The 23,035-nt window shown below is 37.3% G+C and overlaps 2 protein-coding genes and 2 non-coding genes across 8 annotated transcripts; all 4 read right to left on the reverse strand.

Annotated features, from left to right (window-relative positions):
* Positions 1–15: 15 nt before the first annotated feature.
* On the reverse strand, positions 16–87 carry trnaa-cgc (transfer RNA alanine (anticodon CGC)). The gene has a single exon. It is a non-coding gene; the product is annotated as a tRNA-Ala (tRNA).
* A 548-nt stretch (positions 88–635) lies between these two features.
* si:ch211-119e14.1 (cilia- and flagella-associated protein 251) lies at positions 636–2,547 on the reverse strand. Of its 2 annotated transcripts, XM_053681794.1 has the most exons (3): positions 2,453–2,547; positions 1,705–1,764; positions 636–1,536 (listed from the first exon to the last, which is right to left on the reverse strand). In XM_053681794.1, the coding sequence occupies exon 3, from the start codon at positions 1,532–1,534 to the stop codon at positions 899–901; it is 636 nt and encodes a 211-aa protein (XP_053537769.1). In that variant the 5' UTR covers positions 1,535–1,536; positions 1,705–1,764; positions 2,453–2,547; the 3' UTR covers positions 636–898. The 2 variants fall into 2 exon arrangements, with proteins under 2 accessions (XP_053537769.1, XP_017327527.1); XM_017472038.3 differs by lacking the exon at positions 1,705–1,764 and having other exon boundaries at positions 2,453–2,494.
* Positions 2,548–5,295: 2,748 nt separating this feature from the next.
* Positions 5,296–5,368, reverse strand: trnar-ccu (transfer RNA arginine (anticodon CCU)). Its single transcript has one exon. It is a non-coding gene; the product is annotated as a tRNA-Arg (tRNA).
* An 862-nt stretch (positions 5,369–6,230) lies between these two features.
* On the reverse strand, positions 6,231–22,340 carry coro1b (coronin, actin binding protein, 1B). 4 transcript variants are annotated; one of them, XM_053681447.1, is made up of 13 exons: positions 22,247–22,340; positions 20,994–21,048; positions 20,441–20,574; positions 18,014–18,219; positions 17,684–17,806; positions 13,993–14,122; positions 12,978–13,159; positions 12,302–12,421; positions 10,808–10,912; positions 9,122–9,267; positions 8,935–8,992; positions 7,407–7,718; positions 6,231–7,256 (listed from the first exon to the last, which is right to left on the reverse strand). In XM_053681447.1, the coding sequence occupies exons 4-13, from the start codon at positions 18,215–18,217 to the stop codon at positions 7,140–7,142; spliced, it is 1,497 nt and encodes a 498-aa protein (XP_053537422.1). In that variant the 5' UTR covers positions 18,218–18,219; positions 20,441–20,574; positions 20,994–21,048; positions 22,247–22,340; the 3' UTR covers positions 6,231–7,139. The 4 variants fall into 4 exon arrangements, with proteins under 4 accessions (XP_053537422.1, XP_053537423.1, XP_017327526.1 ...); XM_053681448.1 differs by lacking the exon at positions 22,247–22,340 and having other exon boundaries at positions 20,441–20,571; positions 20,994–21,324; XM_017472037.3 differs by lacking the exon at positions 22,247–22,340 and having other exon boundaries at positions 20,994–21,324.
* Positions 22,341–23,035: the final 695 nt, after the last annotated feature.

The following is a 23,035-nucleotide window of genomic DNA, read 5'->3' on the forward strand; positions in this document are numbered from 1 at the left end:
TAAGAAAAAACATTGTGGAGATGCCGGGGATTGAACCCGGGACCTCATACATGCGAAGCATGCGCTCTACCACTGAGCTACATCCCCTTACAGAAAAGCGCTCTTGTGTCACGTATTATTTGATATCGCACTTATATAAACTAGTAAGTACGTACCAAAAATGTTTTAAAATTTAGCCATACGGCAATTTGCTTTTCATGAATTAAGAATTTACAAACAACGCTATTTTCTTTTATCTACATATCCACGAGAATCGGTCCAATCAAATTAGTTTAGAGGACACTTTTTAAATGCTGAAACACTTGCACTGAACAAAATGGAGATCAAAGAACATTTTTTGTGACACATATTTGCAATACACACTGCAATTTTTAAAATGGTGTTTTTATTTTCATCGACCTTATAGCTTACTGACATCAATAAATAGTTGATCCTATTATATTCTATCATACTACATGCATGTATTTTATTGTGCGTTGTTCATATGTTGTGTGGCACAAAAGCAAGCAAATAAACTGATCAACATTAACAAGAGATGGTCGTGTATTCAGTTTCCATTTGGGGAATAATATGGCTAAACGCTAGGCCTTTATTTTAGTCTGAAGCTTCATAGCATTAAAAAAAAAATCAAAATGAATGATTTAATGGTATTTATTTTGAAGTAAATGTACAGTTTTTATGAAAAAAATATTCTAATAACAAAAAAGTCAGCCATTGCAGAAAACATGCTAATAAAATAAGCCATGGATAAGAAAAATAATAAACTATCTTATGGATATTATGGATGCATCAGGTTTTTAAGAATGACAAAGGTAAATCACTCATCGCAAGACAAACATCGTCAAGTCTAGACTTTTCTTCTAATGAGCCTCATATTTAGGCTAAAGCCTTCTATATTTCACAAAGCTGTCACATTAGTCTCTTCCTTTTTCTCCTCAGACCAAATGGCACTGCCAGAGAATGCCTTCAAGTCTACAAGTAAGCCAACCCTTTCTTCATTCTTCACATCTTCCTCTTGTTTATTGTCATCTCTTTTTCCTTCATCTTTTGCCACCTCTTGTTTCTCTTGTTCATCTTCTTTCATTTCCTCTTCATTGCTGTTATTCTGCTTTACTCTCTCCCTTAGGTCAATGCTGGAATAGTCGTCTGATGAATCATGATCTTGATGTTCCTCTTCTTTCTCTTCTGTCTTGTTCTCATTTTCCCTTTGACCTTGTCCTGCATCTTCTTCTTCGTCTCGTTCTTCTTCTCTGCCACTATTCCCATCTTCATTATTGCTCAAAGCTTGCTCTTCATCATGGGGTTGAGACCTTATGCAGTCACCTATCCTGGTCTGGACCTCTGCAATGCCTTGCCTCACACGATCACGAAGGCCTCCCTCACTGAAGACAAGCCGCTGGATGGTATATTCATCCTTTGTTTCATTGTTCAGTCGCTTGTAGAGGTACAACAGGAGAAGAACAAGGAGGACCAGGATGAGGCAGAGAATCAAGATCGTTAAAGTGCTGCCTCCATCATTTTTGTCCGACATCATCACTGAGGAAAAGAGAGAGACGAAGCAGAATGTAAGCATGTAAATTAAACACTTAGAAGTCTTCAGAATACTTAGCTTAAGGCATCTAACATGATGAAATCAACTTAAACATGGATTTTAGCATACAACATCATCAACGACAAACAAATCGATGAAATAACTGTGGATACCTTTTAACAAAGGTGAATTATTTCATCTGAGAAAACCCCACTACATCTGTATCGTAGGGTCTGTGAGGAAAAAAAACATAAATACAAAGAGAAAAACATAAACGTAAGTGCCTCCTTTTTTTAAGCAGTTAGGAAATCTAGCAAAATTGTGAGTGCTATAGAGCAGAAACATATCATCCGCAAAACTCACAGGAAGCACCTGTGGTCTTTTTATTTTTTTTAACTAGTTGTTCACCATCATAGTCTTCTGGCATATCACATACACATTTAAAATAAGCAAGTTAAGAATAGGATAAATGAATATAAAATCATGTTATTTTTACAAAGAAGTTTTGCTGAAGTGAAAAAAACTATATAGCCGTTTTATATTATTGTTAAACTTTGGAACTTTGCCATCTATTATAAGCATTTGTCTAACAAGAAGTGCAAATACACTGAAGTTAAAAGGAAATTTGACAGTAAATCTACATATTTTTTGTTACATTCTTCTTAAATCAATGCAGTTGAAGCACAGTTATCAAAGCACATGTACATGGCTTTAAGGTTGTTATTCACAATGTTAAATTGAAACATAATTACAAACTAATATGTATGTGAAACTAAATATTAAATATGTATATGAAAAACACAGATGGACATAAATTAGGACTCTAAAGAATAGCAAATGTATGACACATATATTCATTTATTTTTATATATTCTATGCCATATTAGTGCTAAATACTAAAATCTGTCATCAGTAGCTTACCGTTACTTGTTTGTTCTTTAGCCTATATGAGCTGGCAGGAGAAAACATAGGCGTGCTGTGCTGAAAGCAAAAGAAGAAAAAGAGGGTGGAGATAAAGCAATGCTTTGAACTGGCTGTGAAATAGATATATCGATATATATATATATATATATATATATATATATATATATATATATATATATTTATGATGACATATAATATATATGCACCAGTTAAATCAGTCTGCTTTAGACCCAACATATACATCTTAATCTATAAATCTGTAAACAAACAAATAAATAAATATATTTCAGCAAGATTTTTCACGTGGACATTACTTATGGAAATGTAGCATTATAGGCCATTTTTAGCCCAAGAGAATTCACAGCCTATGATTTCTTTTCATTATAGCATATGTACTGTGTAAAAGATTACATGTTGGTGCTTTTCTTTAGGAACTGAAGTTAAAAACTGGTCTTACAGTACAGTTTTGTTTTTCCGTACAGGAAGGATTGCCCTGAACACTTTAGTGAGAGATAGCATGCCTGACTACTCATTGCTCAGATACCACATCCTGTTGTGTGCATTTGAACATTCAAAACTTGAAACAGAAAATAAAAACCAAACTCATGAGCATGAGCATGGCATGTAACATGCAAATTGTTTCTCAAAGAGCATGTGCATGTTCACATGTGCACTGTAAAGCAAAACAGTTCCAATTTTTAATCAATTAATACAGGGTCTTGAGTTAAAAAAAAACAAGCAGTTATGTTGTTAGAGCTAAGAGTATAAATTGTATGAGGTCACAGTCCAGTGAGTCATTAGCTTGCTGGACAGATACAGTAGTCAGTGTAACTACACCCTGATACTGGTTCACTAGGTCACAGACTAAGAATACCATCAGTCTAAAAAACTCTATTGGGGAGGTAATATAGTAAGAAAAGTACATAGACCTATACACAGACATATACCTCATTACCATGCATATAGCTTGAGTGTAAACTAATTTTTGTTCTCAAAAAGAACCAGGAACAGGAAACAAAAACAAAAATGAAGCGTGTTGTGAAAAGGAAGAAGTGTAAGAGGGTTATTTGAGGAGCAGGGTGGCACATCTCAAGGCTTTTACAGCTAATTATGGCTTGCACATTTCTCGAGTGAGACTGGTAAGTAACAGAAATTCCCTCTACTGAGGCTTTCCTGCTATTTAGGTGTTCATGCTATGTATGCAATAGGACACGAGGGGTGTGTTATTGTGAATACTTTCACACCTTCAAATATCAAATATCTATTTTCCACCTTAGACTGACCAGCTACTGCTGGCAAAACACAGTGAGAACTGGTCAAAATGGTAGACCATCTTTGCCAGCACATAAGTGCTGGTAGAAAGTAAACAGTTTCTGAGTGACCTCTACTAATGCATCATCATAGAAGTACTTTTATTTAATACTTTTATGTCATTTTGAGAAAATAATACAACAGTAATATTATTAGGAAATTTCAAATATTCACTGATCAATTTAGTCAAGTAATAAGGAAGCTGAAAATCGAACTCAACTTCTAGTAAAGCCAGTTTGACTGGCTTAGTCTGTGTTTATTGGTGGCTATTAGCTGATCAGACTAAGGTGGATTTTTCAGAATGGATTAAAACCAGTTTCACAGAAGAAAAGCTCATCTTACCTTGGAAGGCAAAATATGCATAAACATATATAAAAATGTTCAGCCATAATATTAAAACCACTGACAGATTAAGTGAATGACATTGATTACAATGGCACCTGCCAAGGGGTGGCACCTGCCAAGGGGTGGGGTATATTAGGCACCTGCCAAGGGGTGGGGTATATTAGGCATCTTACAATGGCACCTGCCAAGGGGTGGGGTATATTAGGCACCTGCCAAGGGGTGGGGTATATTAGGCATCTTACAATGGCACCTGCCAAGGGGTGGGGTATATTAGGCACCTTACAATGGCACCTGCCAAGGGGTGGGGTATATTAGGCAGCAAGTCAACAGTCAGTTCAAAGTGATGTGTTGGAGTCAGGAAAAATGGGTGCGTAATGATCTGAGCAACTTTGGCACAGGCCAAAATTGTGATGACTAGATGGCTGAGTCAGAGCATATCTAAACAACAGGTATTGTGGGGTGTTCCCTGTATGCAGTGGTTAGTACCTACCAAAAGTGGCCAAGGAAGGGCAACAGTGATTCAGGTTCAAAAACACCCAAGGTTCACTGATGCTCACAGGGAGCGAAGGCTAGCCTGTCTGGTCTGAGCCCACAGAAGAGCTACTGTAGCACAAATTGCTGAAAACGTTAATGCTGGCTATGATAGAAAGGTGTCAGAACACACAGTGCATCACAGCTTGATGCCTATGGGGCTACATAGCCGCAGACCAGTCAGAGTGCCCACGCTGACCCCACCACCGAAAATGACTACAATGGGCATGTGAGCATCAGAACTGGACCATGGAGCAATGCAAGAAGGTGGCCTGGTCTGAGGAATCACATTTTCTTTTACACCATGTGGTGCGTGTGCATCGCTTACTGGGCATGGATTAACATGGCATGAGGAGGTATCTTTAGTAGAGGATGGTGCTAAATTAAAGATAGTAATGATGCATGACTTTTTGTCTTTTATTTGCTTATGTTTTTCCACAGACACTCAACAGGCTAATTATACTTAACGTAATAATTCTGTGAGTGAATCCTCTTTAAAAATCAAATGAAAAAAGGATAGTGCCAGATAGGTTGGTTCAACTGGGATTTTCACACACATTATATTACATTACATTTAAAACAGTTGACAGAGACCCTAATTCAAAGCAATTTATTTGTTTATAACTGAGCTTGTTTATAACCTAAAGGATACACACCCCAGATGGGACTCGAACCCACAATCCCTGGCTTAGGAGGCCAGTGCCTTATCCATTAGGCCACTGGGGCTTAAATAAACTGATGAGAGGCCAGAGAAGAATAGCTAGACTGGTTTGATTATCGCAATCATTCTTTACAGTTATGATGAGCAGAAATATCTTGACCATGAAGCAGCTGGGCTTCAACAGCTAGACAACATCGGGTTTCACTCCCGTCAGCCAAGAATTGGAATCTGTGGCTACAGTAGGTACAGGATCACCAAAACTAGTTAGTTAAAGACTAAACAAAGAGGTTTGTTGAAAATAAGAACAATCAAATCAAAATGAATACAAATAAAAGAAGTGGATAAAAAAGTCAAATAAATTATTTAGATTATTAATAAACCATGCCTGTACTTTATATGAAGCCACCCATCCATTTTCTGTACTACTTATCCTACACAGGGTCACGTATACCAAAGGACTCAGGGAACAAGGTGGGCAACACCCTGGATGAAGTCCCAACCCATTGCTGGGCACAATGTCTTTAAACTGGGGAAGGAAACCAGAGTACCCTTAGGAAACCCCTAAGTACATGAAGATCATGCAAACTCCACACACACAGGGTGGAGACAGGAATCAAACACCCAACCCTGGAGGTGCAAGGCAAACATATTAACCACTATAACATTTACTATTTAGTTTAGTAGTGTACAAATTAGCGACTATTTTTAAAATCCCAAATAGATAAAGAATAATATTCATGCACATGCAGCATAAGTTCTTGTCTTGCAGTATGTTTGAGTTCTTACCAGACTTTGAGACCACCTTTGTTAACACTTGTTATTTAGTGTAGACTTGGTGTGTTTCTTTCACCAAGTAATTATTACATGACTGTATGTAGACACTGTCTAATCAGTGACTAACAATATCAGAGAGTCATGGAGACACAGTCAGTGTTGAACACACTTATGGATTTTATTTTCAGTGACAGATCTGCAAGAAAACATGTATTTCACATTTCATCACATAAATCAAATAAAGTGTAAACATAATGATTAAGGAACAAGGATGAGCAAACAGACATCCCTGATTGTAGTGCACAAATATACAGTATGTGGGTATGAAAAAAAAAGTAAAAAAAAAAATCTATCATAGCCCTACTGTTATTTAATTAATATCTAAGAAGGGTGAAATCTTTTTATTTTTTAATGCAGGCAGAAAGTCTGAAACAGTGAATCCTCAGTGCTACATAGGCTTTAAGTATACATACAGCCCACAGAGTATCTACACAAAACACAGTCTCTAATGGTATAAAATGAAGTGTACGTACTAACCCACACCACAAATGTCACAAGAGCTACATTGTTAAGATTTACACCATTCTAATATAAACAGAAAAGATGATTTTAACAGTTCTGGCCAATAGATGCAGATATGCATTATGATCATCAAGGCTAGTTAATAGCAAAGGCTAATAAAGAGTTCAGCATGTGGGATTTTGGGTTCCATATTGCGCTCTCATTGACACTTTTGAGATTGATGAGCTACACACCCAAATGCTAGTGCCACCTAAATAAAAAGTACTTCAGCCCATACTGCAATCTTTCATAAATCAGTTTCCGATTAGCAGCAGTAGTCAGTACCTGATGTAAAAGCGATATACAATTTCCTCTTTTTTTAATATAACCTTTCATCGACTCATGATTTTTAACCCCACGTCTCCTATCTAAAACAAGCCTAAAATGTCAATGCTCAATATTTATCATGTTACATTTAAGGTATTTAACTGCATTTCCCAGGACCCTTCACTGTAGTGTAAAGCTATCGTATATTAGGTTAAGGCTATTGGTGTCCGTAGGTCACACTTCTCCAAATCGTGCTAGCTGCCTCTCAAGCATGTCGATCCTGTGACCCTGAGCTAACACGAGAGCACGAAGGGCACGAATTTCTGTCAAAATATCAGCCAGCTGGTCATCCTGAGGAAAGAAATGAATGAAGTGTTATACAGACAGAAAGAGATAGAAAATTATATCAAATAATTCCTTAAAGCCCATTGTCATCTAAATACATAGCTACTGACTACAATGACTAATAATGATGTCTTTTGAGCCAGTTTGTGTTTGTACCTCTTTCCTTGTTCTCTCTGTCCCTCCTTCAGCCTCTTTCCTAACCTGTGTCCTCTCACTCTCTGTCTGTCTGCCAGCAGTGTATGTGCTGAAAGCTGTAGTGCTGGTACTGATGCTAGTAGCTGAGTTGCTCTGAGGTAGTAGTTTAGGTCTTCCACGAAGTGTGTTATATTTGGAGGCAGGAACGTTGTAGCCCCCACTCATAGAGACTAAGATTGGCGGAGCATCCTGGCCTGCAATCCAGTCTTCAGCCAGTAGAGAGGGCTCTAAGCCTGCTGTGTCTGGATACAAATCCCCCTGGAACAGGTCTGACTGGAGAGCATTTACACAACAGCAATGTAAATTCTATCCTAATATCTTAAGAGTAACATGATAACTATATCCCTCTTTAATAATACAGATTTTAGGATCATTATGTATGAATTACATTGATTATGTAAGTAAAATATTAATAATTTTTTTAAAAAAATAAGCAGTATCATAAAAAATGCATTTTGTTTTTTTATTTATTACTGCCCAGAATAAGCTATATAACAGATGTTTACATTTAGTCCACAAGACACAATAATAACTGAATTTACACAAATGAACTGGTTCAAAAGTTTACACACCCTTGATTCTTAATACTGTGTGTCGTTACCTGGATGATCAGTGACAGTTTTTTATGTTTTGTGATAGTTGTTCATGAGGCTCTTGTTTGTCCTGCGCAGTTAAACTGCCTACTGTTCTTCAGAAAAATCCTACAGGTCCTGCATATTCTTTGCTTTTCCAGCATATTCTGTATATTTGACCCCTTTCCAACAGCGGCTATATGATGCTGGGATCCATCTTTTCACACTGAGGACAACTGAGGGACTCGTACACAACTATTACAAAAGGTGCAAACATTCACTGATGCTCAAGAAGGTAACACGATACATTAAGAGCCAGGGGATGTAAACTTTTGAACAGGATGATTGATGTAAATTATTATTTTGTTTAAAAATCTTTTTTTTTCTTCATTTAACACTGCCCTTCAGAAGTTACAGAAGTATTTACATGTTTTCCAGAAGACAAAATAATAACAATTTACACCGATCATCCTGTTCAAAATTTTACACTTCCTGTCTAATGTAATGTGTTGCCTTCTTGAGCATCAGTGAATGTCTGCACCTTTCATAATAGTTGCTCAGGACAAACAAGGGACTCATGATCACATAACTATCAACTATCACATAACATTAAAAAAACAGTCGTGGTCATCCAGGTAACGACACACGCTATTAAGAATCAAGCGTATGTAAAGTTTTGAACTGGTTTATTTGTGTAACTTAAGCTATGATCGTGTGTTTTAGTCTAGATGTAAACATCTGTTTTGTGAAATAGCTTATTCAGGGCAGGACTAAATAAAAAAAGAACATTTTTTAATAAATTATGAAAATTTAGCAGATTCTGCAAGATATATGTAAACTTATGACCTCAACTATAATATATCTGTTTCTAATATTACTAAAAGTACATTTACATAAAAACATTGAACACAGCTTACCTTTCTTGGCACTGTCATGGAAATAGGCTCAACCTTCCTCTCATGGAGTTTATAGAACCTGGATGAAATGAAAGGAAAAGCACAAAATGTTGGCATGCTCTAAATGTGTAAAACAAGACATTTCACCTGTCGAAACAATTTCATGGTACACTTACAATATTTGTGTGTTTTTTCAAGCCACCTTTACCTGGCGATCTCACACTTGTTAACATCCACTCCCCTCTTGCTGAGGAAACCAGCTCCTCTCTGAGGCTCCTTGCTACTGTAGAGACTGAGGAAGTGGATGTAAGGAGACTCATTGGTTACCTCAAAGTAGCGAATAGTGCAGTCACCCTGTGAGAGAGATTATGGGAAATTAATAAAAGTGCATCATTTCTTTTGAGAGATTGTGGAGCTCCTTAAGTCCTAGCACAACAATCATATCACTCAGGGGTGATAAAATTCCAAGGTTAAAAGGTTTAAATCTGGCCCACCAAATCAATTTAGAATGAGTATTACATTAAAATAGTCTTAAAATGAAAAGGTCCATGAGTGAATTGAACGATTCGAAAAAGAGCTAGTCTCGGTAATTTCACTGGGGTCAGTGACTGACAAAATGTGCTAATATGTTATTCTTTATTAGCAAGCTAAATAGTTTCTGTTGCAGCCATGCATTTAAGACTTTCACAGCATCAGGTGTGAATACTTTAAAAAATTTCTCAATAATCTTTCAAACTATATTGATTTATTTATATATATTTTTATTTATATTAGTCATTTTCAGGGTCACAGTAGATACAAAGCCAATCCTGGTAACAGTGGGCACAAGGTAGGAATACAACCTGGATGGATCACAGGGTATTATAAACAGATGCACATTTACACCTGGGGAAATTTATTGTAGCTAATTCCCCAACCAGCAAGGTTAGAGAAAACCAACGAACCTGGAGGAAATCCACAAGGGCATGGGAAGAACATGTGAAAGGCTGCATAGAGAGTCACTCAAGCTCAGGGTCGAGCAGGGAACTCTGGGGCTGAAATGTGGTAATGCTGTACATGTCATACATATTTACTTGACTTTGGACTTACTATGCGTTCGAGTCCTCCTGGGAAGTTCATATTTACCAGCTGAGAAGTTGTAATTACAGCATCACGTGCGTTCAAGTCACTTTTGTCAGTGCAAGACAGAGGTGTACTTTCTGTTAATTAATTACTTCTGTTAATTAATTCATCTTTCTGTTAAAAAATGAGCATCAGGTGTATTTTGCACTTTTATGTTTTTAATCAATTTATGTAGCCACTGTAAACTGTATCATTACATATTATATCGCAACTGTACAATGCTATCATATTTTGTGCAGGCAATTAGCTTGTTTTATTGTAAATAAAAAAAGCCTGACATTAACTTGCTGCATATACTAAACACATAATAACTGAAATCAGCTTCTGGAGACGAGTAAACATTCAATTTCAACAAGTTTACCGTGAACTACAGACGTTGCATCCATTGATTCCACCGTGGTTTCTTAATGACACGCCCCCAACTCGGAAACTCAAAGCTCAAACAAAATCCAGAGATTCCCACTCGTAATTACGACTTTGTGGTGGTGTTCATGTGCGTTCAACTTGTAAATACGATCTTTCCGACATGACTTGAATGCACCATGAGTATAATGTGGTCCATGAGTTTGACACCCTGATATAGATGGAAATGATGGAGTTTTATGGCCTGCCTTCTTAATTGATCATCACACATACCATCTTCTTATTACAACTGCATTACAATGTTGTGTTTTGTGTACAAGGGTTAGTAATAAAACATGGCACTTGTGTAACAAGTGAAATCTCATGTAGCGTTGGGTAAAAGTGATAGTGTACATCTGGATAGGTTTACCTTTCCACACAGATAGACCATGTTTGTATCTGGGTCATAGAAAGGAAGGAGAACTCCATTACTGGTGTCCATTTCCTGAACAGCCATTGGCTCTGAGAGATCTTTCTAATAATTAAAACCACATGCACAAACAAACAAAAGTTACTCAGTAATTTGGGTATAATTTTATAGGTGTAACATTTGGAAGTGTGTGTATTGGTGTAATGACACACTGGTATAGTATGATAAAGTACTCTGAAAGAAAATTGTTATAAGCTTACTGGGTACATAAGTCTGCACAGATAATAAAATATGCTACAGGATTCATGAACCAGTGTGACACATCCTGTATTTCACATCCTACTGCTAAGAAGTACTGTATGCCTTTGTGACAAACATTCCACAGTATAAACTAGACAGATTAGCTAATATTGCTAGGTAGCTAACATCTGAGAAAATTTCCAAAGCTTGCTAGCTAATGCTAAATAATATATCCAAATATGAATTACATAACATTAGAGAATATCATCAAAGGTAGTAAGATGTTTGAAATTCCCAGTGCTTGCTAGCTAATTATAAATAGCATATTTCCAAATCTACTAAGTTATTCAATAAATCCTAAAGCTAGCTAGGCAGTTATAAAATGCATCACAAACAATAGCTAGCTTGGTTGTGAAAGTAACTAGCTAGAATTTTATGATTAACTCAGAGAAAAGGGGATTTTTTTTCTTCGCTGAGCTTGTGGTGTGCTTATTCCATGATATAGCATAACTCATTATATTGAAGACCATACTGTGAATACTATCTCAGTGCTACTATGAAGACTTAAATATGAATTTATGATGAGTTAAGGTATGTACTAATTAAACTAATGAAGAGCTAACTTTAACTATGAGTCTTATGAATTCATGCGTGAATAATGACCACCTATGTACATTATATGCCGCTGGATGAAGAATGACACAAAATGGGCTGAGATGAACTGAGTGGTGTTTATTATAAGTGCGTCTTTTGTATGTTCAATAAGGAGGAATAATGCAAATTATGAAAGCGCTCCAGTGCTTTTTTACATAAACAATTTAAAATTATGCATGTTTAATTCATATTCTTTCTTAGAGAGCATGTTTGATTTAGTTTACTTCTACATGTAAACTGACTAACAAACGTACACAATATGTAACGTACTAACATGTACTCAAGGTGGTCGTTATTTACACATGAATTCACAAGACTCACATTGTAGTTAAGGTTAGCTCTTCATTAGTTCGTGATTAGTACATACCTTAACTCATCATTAGTTCATATTGAAGTAAGTATTAATTCAGGTATTAGTGCATGATTATTCATGTACTGTTGTTGTTAAGTGTTACCAAGACTTTTTTGATTTAAAAATAATACTAGTAATCTAAATTTTCTTTGGAAAGATTTTAGAATTGTCATATCATATGCAGAAATGATCAAGATAATAATGATTTTTTTTTTCTTCTTCTACTGTGGTGGTGGTGTGTGTCTCACCGTATCCCATAGAGCCATCTGTCTCTCACTCATGCGGCTAAAGCCGGTTGTCAGGATTTTTCCATCAGACAGGAAGACACCTCTCATTGGCCTAGTGCCCTCATGGGCCTTGTCACGCACCTGAGGGAAACAGAAGAATCAACAGAGATAGTTCATGTTATACAACCATACAGTATACTGGTATGAGAGAGAGAGACACACACACACAAAGTTTAAACGAGTAGGGATTCCACAATTGCAGGGACATTTAATCTTTGTAACTGTTAAAAGTGAAACGTTTTAAAAACATTTTTTAAACATTCTACTCAAGAAAACGTGCATTCAAAAATGTGTTAACCCATCCCATGCAATTATCTAAATTTGATCAGATTTCTTGATGAAAATGGCTGCATTTTGCTGTTAACAAAGTGACAGGGATGAGTTTTTAGTATAGAATAAGCAAATACACAAAATGCGGTTCACCACCATCATGCTAATCCATGCTAGAATGTTAACAACTTTCTAATTACTGCTACAATATTTGTTTGTTTGTTTGTTTTAATTTACTTTCAATCAGGAATTTGGGAAACAGGCTTGTGATTTCAAAGTGAATAAAGTATTTCAAAGTGATGGACTACATGACCCATCTATTGTAAAACACTTTCAGTTTGGGTCTCCCAGCCACATTAAGACTGACCTTAAGGATAGTTCCTCGTCGAGGGTCAATAACACGCAGGGCTTTGTCTTTGCAGGTGGTACAGATCACACTGCCTTCTCTGTTCCAGCTCACATTGTAGATCTGATCTGGATGAGCATCACTCAGCTCGTACACCAGCTCACCCGTGCCAACATCCCATATGCACAATACGTTATCACACCCTGAAAAAAGGAGCCACGTGAGAAAATCGGAATCAACAAAGTGAAAGTAGCTCTTCAGTCGCATATGTGTAGCAACAAAGCACGACTACAAGAATTTACAATTTCAACATTTGCATGCTAATGCAAACTAGTTGTAGGAGTGTCTTCTGTGTGCTGTGTATCTTACGTCACTAGCACAGACAGATTCCCCCTGAAATAGATTTTCAAAATGAATAAACCTACTTTGCTGATACTGTACATGATTAAGTTTAAAATTACAATTTAGGATTTATTGCTTTTAAGTTTTTCATATGGTCTGCACAGCAAACAGTGCTAACTCAGCTATTTGACTTTACTACCAAGTTGATATAATGCATGCCAGATTACACTATTACACATAATAGTTCTCTTTATATGAACATAATATTAACGGAAAATTAATTAGCATTTTATTGTACAATAATCCCCCAGGATTATTGCATGTCTTTTCTGTCTTATAGGCTTTTGCACAGTACATACAATAGTTATAAAAATGACCAAGCTGCCTTGTGTGGACAATTTAAAAAAATGGAACAGTTCAGATTTGGGAAAATATTTATAAGTTTGCCTGTTGGTTTAGTCAAAGTATACTTTTAAAACTTTACAGTAGGCTAACTAACCCAGATATAACATAAGAAAAACCTCTAACCTCTACCCCTAACAAAGTCTAAGAGACAAGTAACCTTAATTATACAAATTTTGCATCTGAAGCAAGCAAAATGTAAAACCACACACACACACACACACACACACACACACACACACACACACACACACACACACAGCACACAATATACAATACGCAAAGAGATTACCTGCTGTTAGTAAGATGTTAAGTGCAGTAGGGTGCCAGGCCAGAATGCCCACTCTTTTACTGTGGCCCTCTAGAGTTAATGTAGCCTCCGTCATTGGCGTTATGAGCCCGCCATCAGGAATGTGCCATATCTACCATCAGTGTAACACAAGACCTCTTTCAGCTACTTTCACATAGCAAATAAAAGAAACACAAGCCCGCCATGCACATTTTTATACAATATATTCTTAAAACACAGTCAAAAATGATTATTCTTCAGCTTTACGTATAACTCAGCTCAGCAGTATAAGAACAAAGGAGCAGTTCAGCCAAGCACAACTGACATGTTGACAGAGTCACACTCAAACTCTTTCTTGATCAGCCGGCTGGATGAAGGGTTAAGAAATCAGTGAAATTCCACTTATGAAAGCGAATTACAAAAAAAAAAAAAAAAATACTGATGTCATGTACATCAATATAGCATGACATTATCAACGTGACTATTTCAGGATTGCTCCACAATAGATCAGTAAACTAGATCTGTGCTGAAACCCCTACTGTAGGTCTGTGTCAAAAATGTAATATAATTTGACTATTATGATTATTCTGTTATTTAAATTTTTTGTATAACATAATGCTATAAATATAAAGGCATGCAAGCCTGTGTATTATCAACATTAGATATAGAGTACCCTCTGAAAATACTGGAATGGCAAGGTCAATTCTTTTGTTACACTGAGGACATTTTGATACACTGAGGACATTTTGGTATGAGATGAAAAGATGAATATGAGACGACAGATCAGAATTTTAGCGTTCATTTCCTGATATTTACACCGAGATGTGTTAAACAACTTAAAACATGGCACCTTTTGTTTGAACCCTCCCATTTCTCAAGTGACCAAAAATTTTGGAACATGTGACTGACAGATGTTTCTTGTTGCCCAGATGTGCTTTGTTAGACTGATTGTTTAAAGAATTAATAGCTCTGAATGTCTACTCTTGGTTTGAGCCCTAGGTTTCACCTGTCAAGGCTGAATTTGTTAATAAATAGGATAAACCAACATTAAGACCAGAGAGAAAATGGGAAAATGTCTATGGGGGAAAAGAAAGCTAAGAAAATTGGAAAAAAATTGACAGAAAGAAACCACTAGGGTATTAGCAACCAGATATGGAACAGGTCAGCCAAGGAAAACAACAACAGTGGATGACAGAAACATTCTGAGAGCTGTGAAGAAAACCCCCAAAACAACAGTCATTGACATCACCAACAACTTCCCCAAGAGAGGGGTGAAAGTATCACAATCCAGCATTCAAAAAAGAGCCCAAGAGCAGAAATGTAGAAGCCATACCATAAGATGCAAACCACTCATCAGCAGTAAGTATCAAAAAGCTGGACTGGATTTTGCAAAGAAATACAAAGATGAACCACACAAGTTCTGGAACCAAGATTAACCTCTACCAAAATGACAGAAGGACTAAGTGTGGAGAAAGGATCTGTTCCTGATGCAAAACATATGAGCTCATCGGTCAAGCATGGTGGAGGTAATGTAATGGCTTGGGCTTACATGGCTGCTTCTGGAACAGGCTCACTAATCTTTACTGATGATGTAATTCATGATGGCAGCAACAGAATGAATTCAGAAGTCTACAAGAACATTTTGTCTGCCAATTTACAGACAAATGCATTCAATCTAATTGGAGGAACAACTTCATGCAGGAATTGGGACAATAACCCAAAAAGCACTGCCAACTCAACAAGGGCTTCATCAGGGGGAAAAGTGTTTTAGACTGGCCAAGTCAATCACCACGCCCAATTGAGCAGCATTTCACCACCTGAAGAGGAGACTGAAGGGAGTAACCCCCCAAAACAAACAACTGAAAGAAGCTGGTGTATAAGCTTCGAAAAGCAATACAAAAGAAGAATACAACAGTTTGGTGATGTCACTGGACCACCAGTTTGATGCAACACACTCCAAAAAAGTTGAAACAGTCGACTGTTTACTACTGTGTAACATCACGTTTTCTTTTAATAACACTTATTAAGCGTTTGGGCACTGAAGATACCAGCTGGTTAAGTTTAGCAAGTGGAATTTTCCCCCATTCATCCATTATGCATTTCTTCATCTGCACAACTGTACAGGGCCTTCGGTGCCTTATTTTGAGCTTCATAATGTGCTACAAATTCTCAATTGGAGACAGGTCAGGACTGCAGGCAGGCCATGCTAGCACCCGCACTCTCTGCTTACGCAACCATGCACTTGTAATCTGGGCAGAATGTGTTTTGGCGTTGTCCTGCTCTGGATGGCAGCATATAGTGCTCCAAAATGTGTACATATCTTTCTGCATTAATGCTGCCCTCACAGATGTGCAAGTTACCCATGCCATGGGCACTGACACACCCCCATACCATAACAGATGCTGGCTTTTGGACCTGGCACTGATAACAGCTTGGATGGTCCTTTTCCTCTTTGGCCCAGAGAACACAGCGGCTGTTTTGTCCAAAAACTATTTGAAATGTTGACTCATCTGACCACAAAACATGATTCCACTGTGCTACTGTCCATCTCAGATGAGACCGAGCCCAGAGAAGTTGGAGGCGCTTCTGGACAGTGTTGATGTATGGCTTCTGCTTTGCATAGTAAAGCCTTAACTTAAATCTTTGGATGGTGTTTAACTGCCAAATGTTTACCAAAGTATTCCCGAGCTCATGTCAGGATATCCATTACAGACTCATGACGGTTTTTAAGACAGTGACGTCTGAGGGATCGGAGATCATTCACATTCAGAAGTGGTTTTCGGCCTTGCCCTTTGCGCACTGAGATTTGACAGGATTCCTTGGATCTTTTAATTATATTGTACACTGTAGAAGGTGAAATGCCCAAAATCCTACCGATTTGTCTTTGGGGAATGTTGTTCTCAAACTGGTAGACTATTCTCTGACGTATCTGTTGGAAGACTGGTGAGCCTCGACCCATCCTTGTTCTTGAAGGACTAGGCCTTTTATGGATGCTCCTTATATACTATGATTAGACGATTGCCTCATCTGTTGCACTTCAACTACTTAATTCAACTTGTCACATCGCTATTAGTCCTAAATTGCCACTGTCCCAACTTTTTTGAAATGTGTTGCATGCATGAATTTCAAAATAAATGTTTATCTTCAATCACTCTTCTTTGATTTTATTAGCATTTTCCATACTATCCCAACTTATTCAGAATTGGGGTTGCACAACCAAATATTAAGTGTTATTTAGTTCAAGAATATCTGTTTCAATACGTTTGCGCACCTAAGAATTGGGTGGTCCAACACCAAAGGTGTGATGTTCTAAGTTGTTTAACACATCTAAATGTGAATATCAGGAAATGAAAGCTTAAAATCTGATCTATCATCTCATATTCATCTTTTGATCTCAAACCCAAATGCCTTCAGTGTATAGTAAACACAATAGAATTGGTCTTGCTGCTCCAGTACTTTCTGAGGGGACTGTAGATATACCGTATATCTGACATTTAATTATCCTTTCCATATTCTCTTATCTGCAATGACAAGAATGCAATCCCAGCACATTTTGCAGTTGTGCAGCATAAAGCTATAAACTTTATAAATCCACTAACCTGCATATTATAGCAAAATTAGTCAACAATATGACAAATTATATTTTCCTCCCATATTGATACCAAAAGTTCTTTTGTTCCCACTGAATATATACCTTTACTGTGCAGTCCTCTGAAGCACTGGCAATTACATTGTCATCATGTGGACACCACTGGATATCAAGCACAGGAGCAGCATGGCCACACACAGTGGGAGTGGACTGGTCTACTCTACCAGTCTAGAAAAAAAAATAGCAAAAAATAACACACAGCAAAACTGATTTAAATTAATAAATAAAAACCCATCTGTATTTTGCGTTCTGCCGATATTGCAAGAAAGATAGTTGGCTATCTATCAACATGTTACTGCTAACTAAAACTGGGAAAGAATTAACTCCATAAAAAAATCTGATTTATTGAGTTATGTTTTTGGAGAATTTTGCAACCTTTGTGAGTGGTAATACAAGGAAGGCTCCACCCCCTCCAGCCTCAGTAATAACAGCGATGAACTTTGGATTGACTGCACAAAGTTGCCCATCCCATGTCACACGGCTAACTCTGATGTCATCCAGACATTGCTCCGCCTTCCACGCCTGGGCGAATACATGTCGGAACTTACTTTGCCTAACCACACCCCTCCTGAAGGACATGACTGGGAAGAACAAACAACAAAGCAATTTAAAGCATTTATCCTCCAACAAATATCGAATAACCATTGAATGCTAGCAGAAGGCAGTTGAAATTCTGCATACTATATTGTGCATAATGCAAATCATACTAACTGGTAATAAATGCATAACATCTCGATCATTGAAAGCCCATTGAAAGACCCTGTTTAAGTGCTGCACTGATAGTACTCCATGGAGACTAACAACAAGTCCATTAGAGGAGGCTGATGATGTGAGTGAGGTAATTGTTCACAAACGAGCTAATAAAATCATTCTTGTGAAGTAAAAGTGAGAACCCCTTCCTCTTCTAAAGTGTAACTCGAGAAGTCTCAAACCTATTATGTGACTACAAATCAGACATGCATACATATGACCAAGATTAAGAATTATTTCACATATTATTTTAGCCATTTTGTCTTTATATTGATTAGATATCTGCAGCTTAAATGTAAGCCCACAATTGGTTCTCATTTAACCTCCTGTTCTACAATACACACACAATATCAACATTGCTTTAAAGATTATATTAAAATGCAAAAAAAAATGGTTCAGATTAGATTAGATTATTTACATTTAGGTAAGACCTGACTCATATCCGATTCCCATGTTTCCATCATTCCTTGGCCAAAATGTGCTAGGCCGATTCTGATTCTGTTGTTTCGACTGCGATTACTGTAGGTCTTTAACATCTTAACTATAAGTCTATTTTGCCTTAAGGCTTTTTTGCCTTAAGATTTTACAATGCTGTTGGAGCTTGGACTGACTGCATCCTTGCTCCGAGATGATCTTTGAAATGTCCTTGGACACATTCCGGTTACTGGAGCATCCCTTCAGTTTTTTTTTATGGTATTTAATGGTTGTATCCCCCAACACATTAATGACAATTCGTTTCATCTGGACTCCTCTGATTCATGCATGCCCTGTGAGTGCCAAATGATGAATTGAGGAAAATCAAAAAACAATAGAAACCATCACAGAATTTCTACTGGTTTCCACTACAAATACCATTACATATCTATTATTGGTAATTAATGGTATCCACTACACTTAATATACCACCCATAGAAGGCAATAAATTCCCAGTAGGGACCCACAGGGACTATTACAGTTTCCATTTAAACCAATGTAATTCCCATTATAACCATTAAATCTATTGCAAATTCTATGAGGTTTCTATTGTTTAGCAGGGCCGATATGGTTAACCTCATCTGAATGTGGCCCATGTTGGATGTGAAAAAATCTGATCCAATCTGTTTACATGGTGGTACATCTGTTTACATGTCAGAAGTGAGCCAAAAACAACAACAACAAAAAAAAACAGAATTGGTTTGCAATGTCAATGCAGCCACTGTCACTCTAGAGCAAAGTACACTAAATGAATGAATGGATGAATGACTCCCGCAATGGGAGCTTCTGTATACAATGACGGACAAACCCAGAGGTGTACCTGTGTGGGGAGGATATCGGTTTTGAACCTGTCCTGTAATATTTTACAATGTTTATTCACGGGCGGTAACATAACACATAAAACGCAAGTGATTATTATGTGTAAAATAGCATTGTTTTGCGCACTAATTGCGCTGCCATGATTTTAAAAATTCCATATTTAACCGCCCATTAATTCATTTGATTAATCACATTTTATTGGCTACCGGTTGCAACGCGAAACGGAATTAACCAATCGGAATCGTGTGTTGTCCGTTTTCTATTTGAAAGCCAGCTAGCTATACTCTGAGCTCAGGAATATCGAGCTAATAACTGACGAAGTACAGGTGGAGCTGCAGGAGGAGGGAAAGAAGCGAAGTCGTTTCCCCATCTTGTTACCGCCATGTTATTTTAATATTGTCCATGATAAAAGTATTTTAAGGCAACTGTATCATTAAAACTACAGTCTGGTGTCAGCACACACAAAGCTCGTGCCATTGTCAATATAGCTAATTGTACAGATCACACGGTGATTTTATTTAGTAGCCTATATTCCCTCATCCTCTTGAGATTAATTCCAAACTACCATGTAGACAGCCTCTAAACAATACACAGTACACAGGACAAAATGCATGAACAGAAACTATTACACTGCAGCGCAGACAACGAGAGGCCTAATTGACAATTATCACGCGCTCGCGGGCGCATAACAAATAGGCGCCTGGAATGAGCGTGCGATACAAAATCTAGGCAATAAAGAGACTGTTAGAGCTACTGTACCTTGGTTTGGGTTTGCAGGAAATACAACAGGACAACTTGACAGGAAAGGCAAGAGACAATATCCTGACACACACAGCGAACGAATCCTTTCAGTCCGTCGTTATAGTTTTGCATAACCGGCTGGAAAAATTCTCCTTGCCCGAGAGAGAGAGAGAGAGAGAGAGAGAGAGAGAGAGAGAGAGAGAGAGAGAGACTAATCCATTATAGTGGTAACTAATCCATAATAGTCGAATTTTCTATCCAATGTTAAATTATTGGTTAAAAATATTTGTTTAAAATGTGTAATCGTATATCTTATATGTACACCCGTTTTTTTTAAAAATTAATAGACTAGAGGTTGCGCACGAGCGGCCATCCAAAATGCTTAGAATGAAGTGTCCCGGTATGTAGCATCAAATAACAGGAGATAAAACCGCCAGCTGGAGGACGCCTGTTTACGCACTAAAATCTTATTCTTGCATATAAATACTACCACGTTCACTATCAGAAGATATAAATGAATCAAATGATGACATGCGTGGTCATTAAGGATATGATTTATTGCACTACCTACCTACAGCAGTCGAATCGCAGCCAATTGGCTCCGTCCCAGCGCGCGCACTGCCGTCCTATATAGTATAGTATGACAAGGTGGAAGTTACCGCACAGTGTACGTACTACATAGTAGGGGAGTATGCACAGCCTTTGTGTCAAACAGCCTATTTCCTGTTTCAAGCCTGTCATGGATTCAGTGCTCACAATGGGCGCAATGTTTACTCGGAAATAAAAAGAAAAGTGCACGCGTTGTTCATTTTGTCGTATGCTTCTCAAATAAAAGAGATGTGTATTTAGCTTACTGAGAAAATATCAGTAGAAGCACATTACACAGAATCAGGCACCTGATAAGGTTTCATATTTCAGGGTAGAATTCAGAATAAAAGTCCTATGTCGCTCAGAAAAGGTGCGCACATTTATAAAATAATTTTAAAAAAAAAATACGCACAAACTATTAAATTAATGTAATAGATATAAAACTTCAATTTCAATTTGTATAGTGCTTTTAACAATGGACATCGTAACAAAGCAGCTTGGCAGAAATATATATAAATTTAAGGATGTACATTTTAAATTCATATATTTATCCCTAATGAGCAAGCCAGTCAAGCCTTGCACTCAAGTCTCCAAGAGTGAACAGTGGACTAGTTCAAGAAACAGACTTCATATAAAAACCATAATGAACTTTCTTTTACTTTTACACTGTCCATTGTTACCCAGATGAGGATGGGTTCCCTTCTGAGTCTGGTTCCTCTCAGGGTTTCTTCCTCAAATCATCTTAGGGAGTTTGTCCTTGCCACCGCTTGCTCATTTGGGATAAATTAACACACTTAAAATCTGTATCCTGTGTTTATATGTTTCTGTAAAGCTGTTCTGAGACAATGTCCATTGTTAAAAGCACTACACAAATAAAATAAAATTGAATTAAATTCAAACCAGAGGCAAAGGTGGCAAAGAAAAACTCCCTGAGAGGACATTAGGAAGAAACCTTCCTAATGTTTGGGAACCAGACTCAAAAGGAACCCCATCCTCATCTGGGTGACACCGGATAGTGCAATTATAAATCATTTCCCTTCTATACTATATAATAAAGAAAGAAAAAAGAAAAAAAAAAGTGCAATTGTGTAACCAGGAACTTATGAGCAACTTATGAGTATGAGCATAAGAGCCATTAGGAATACATTATAGATTATTATAGATTAAGATATATTCATTATTTAACTTAATTTCTATTGTGTTGAAGTTATTAACTGGTCAATGATGGAGACAAACCTTTCAAAGCGATCTTTAGGCTGTCCATTGTCAGCAGCAGCAGCGAGTGAAAAATGTCCATCATTAGGTGCAATCACAGACCCAAGAGAACCAAACAGTTTTCCTGACCTTATAAAACATAAACATAATGATTTTATTACAACTTGAATTTGGTACTGACACACTGCTGCCTGACAGTGCAGCTTGGTTTGATCCTGAGCTCAGTGTCTGTGTGGAGTCTCTGTGCATGTTCTCCCTGTAACCGGGTGGGTTTCCTCCGGGTTTTCTGGTTTCCTCCTACCTCGTATAAACATCCATGTAGGTGGATTGGCAACACTAAATTGTTGGTATGTGCAAACGAGAGTGTGAATGGTGCCCTGCAGCAAGGGTGAAGGGAGTGTGGGTGCTGAGGGTGCTGCAGCAATATAATATATGGATAAACAAATAAATCTGCTAAACAAACGTTAAAATGAAGTATTTCGAGTAGTTTTTAGCGTTGCACGTCAGAGATCCTTATACCACAACGATTTGCCAACTATTAAATTTTTTTTACAGTGTACAATATTAATGAACAGTACATCACACTTTTTAAATGTTCATAGATACATTTAATGTATATATAAATAGAGAGCTTTGTGAGGGAATGATTTTATATAGCTGCTATAACATTAGTGAGAACAGGTACGAACTCCTGTGTTGGGAAACTTACTGACTGTTACTGTGACAAAACGATGACGTGCCTTCCTTAATTGTTAATGCCTCCTAACAGAAATCTTTACACTTTTCTTTGTTATACAACACATTTTTAAT

The sequence above is a fragment of the Ictalurus punctatus genome, chromosome 7, assembly GCF_001660625.3.
Source record: "Ictalurus punctatus breed USDA103 chromosome 7, Coco_2.0, whole genome shotgun sequence".
NCBI classification, from domain to species: Eukaryota; Metazoa; Chordata; class Actinopteri; order Siluriformes; family Ictaluridae; genus Ictalurus; species Ictalurus punctatus.

Bases quoted from the DNA above. Each gene is read 5' to 3' on its own strand.
- si:ch211-119e14.1 (XM_053681794.1), bottom strand. From the start codon at position 1,534: ATGATGTCGGACAAAAATGATGGAGGCAGCACTTTAACGATCTTGATT.
- coro1b (XM_053681447.1), bottom strand. From the start codon at position 18,217: ATGTCCTTCAGGAGGGGTGTGGTTAGGCAAAGTAAGTTCCGACATGTA. The intron at 8,993-9,121 runs GTAAAGGTGGCT...CATTTCATCCAG, and splicing joins AACAAGTGTGAGATCGCCAG to GTTCTATAAACTCCATGAGA. The intron at 7,257-7,406 runs GTACAAACACAA...TTCTTTCCTCAG, and splicing joins CAGAGAGAACAAGGAAAGAG to GATGACCAGCTGGCTGATAT.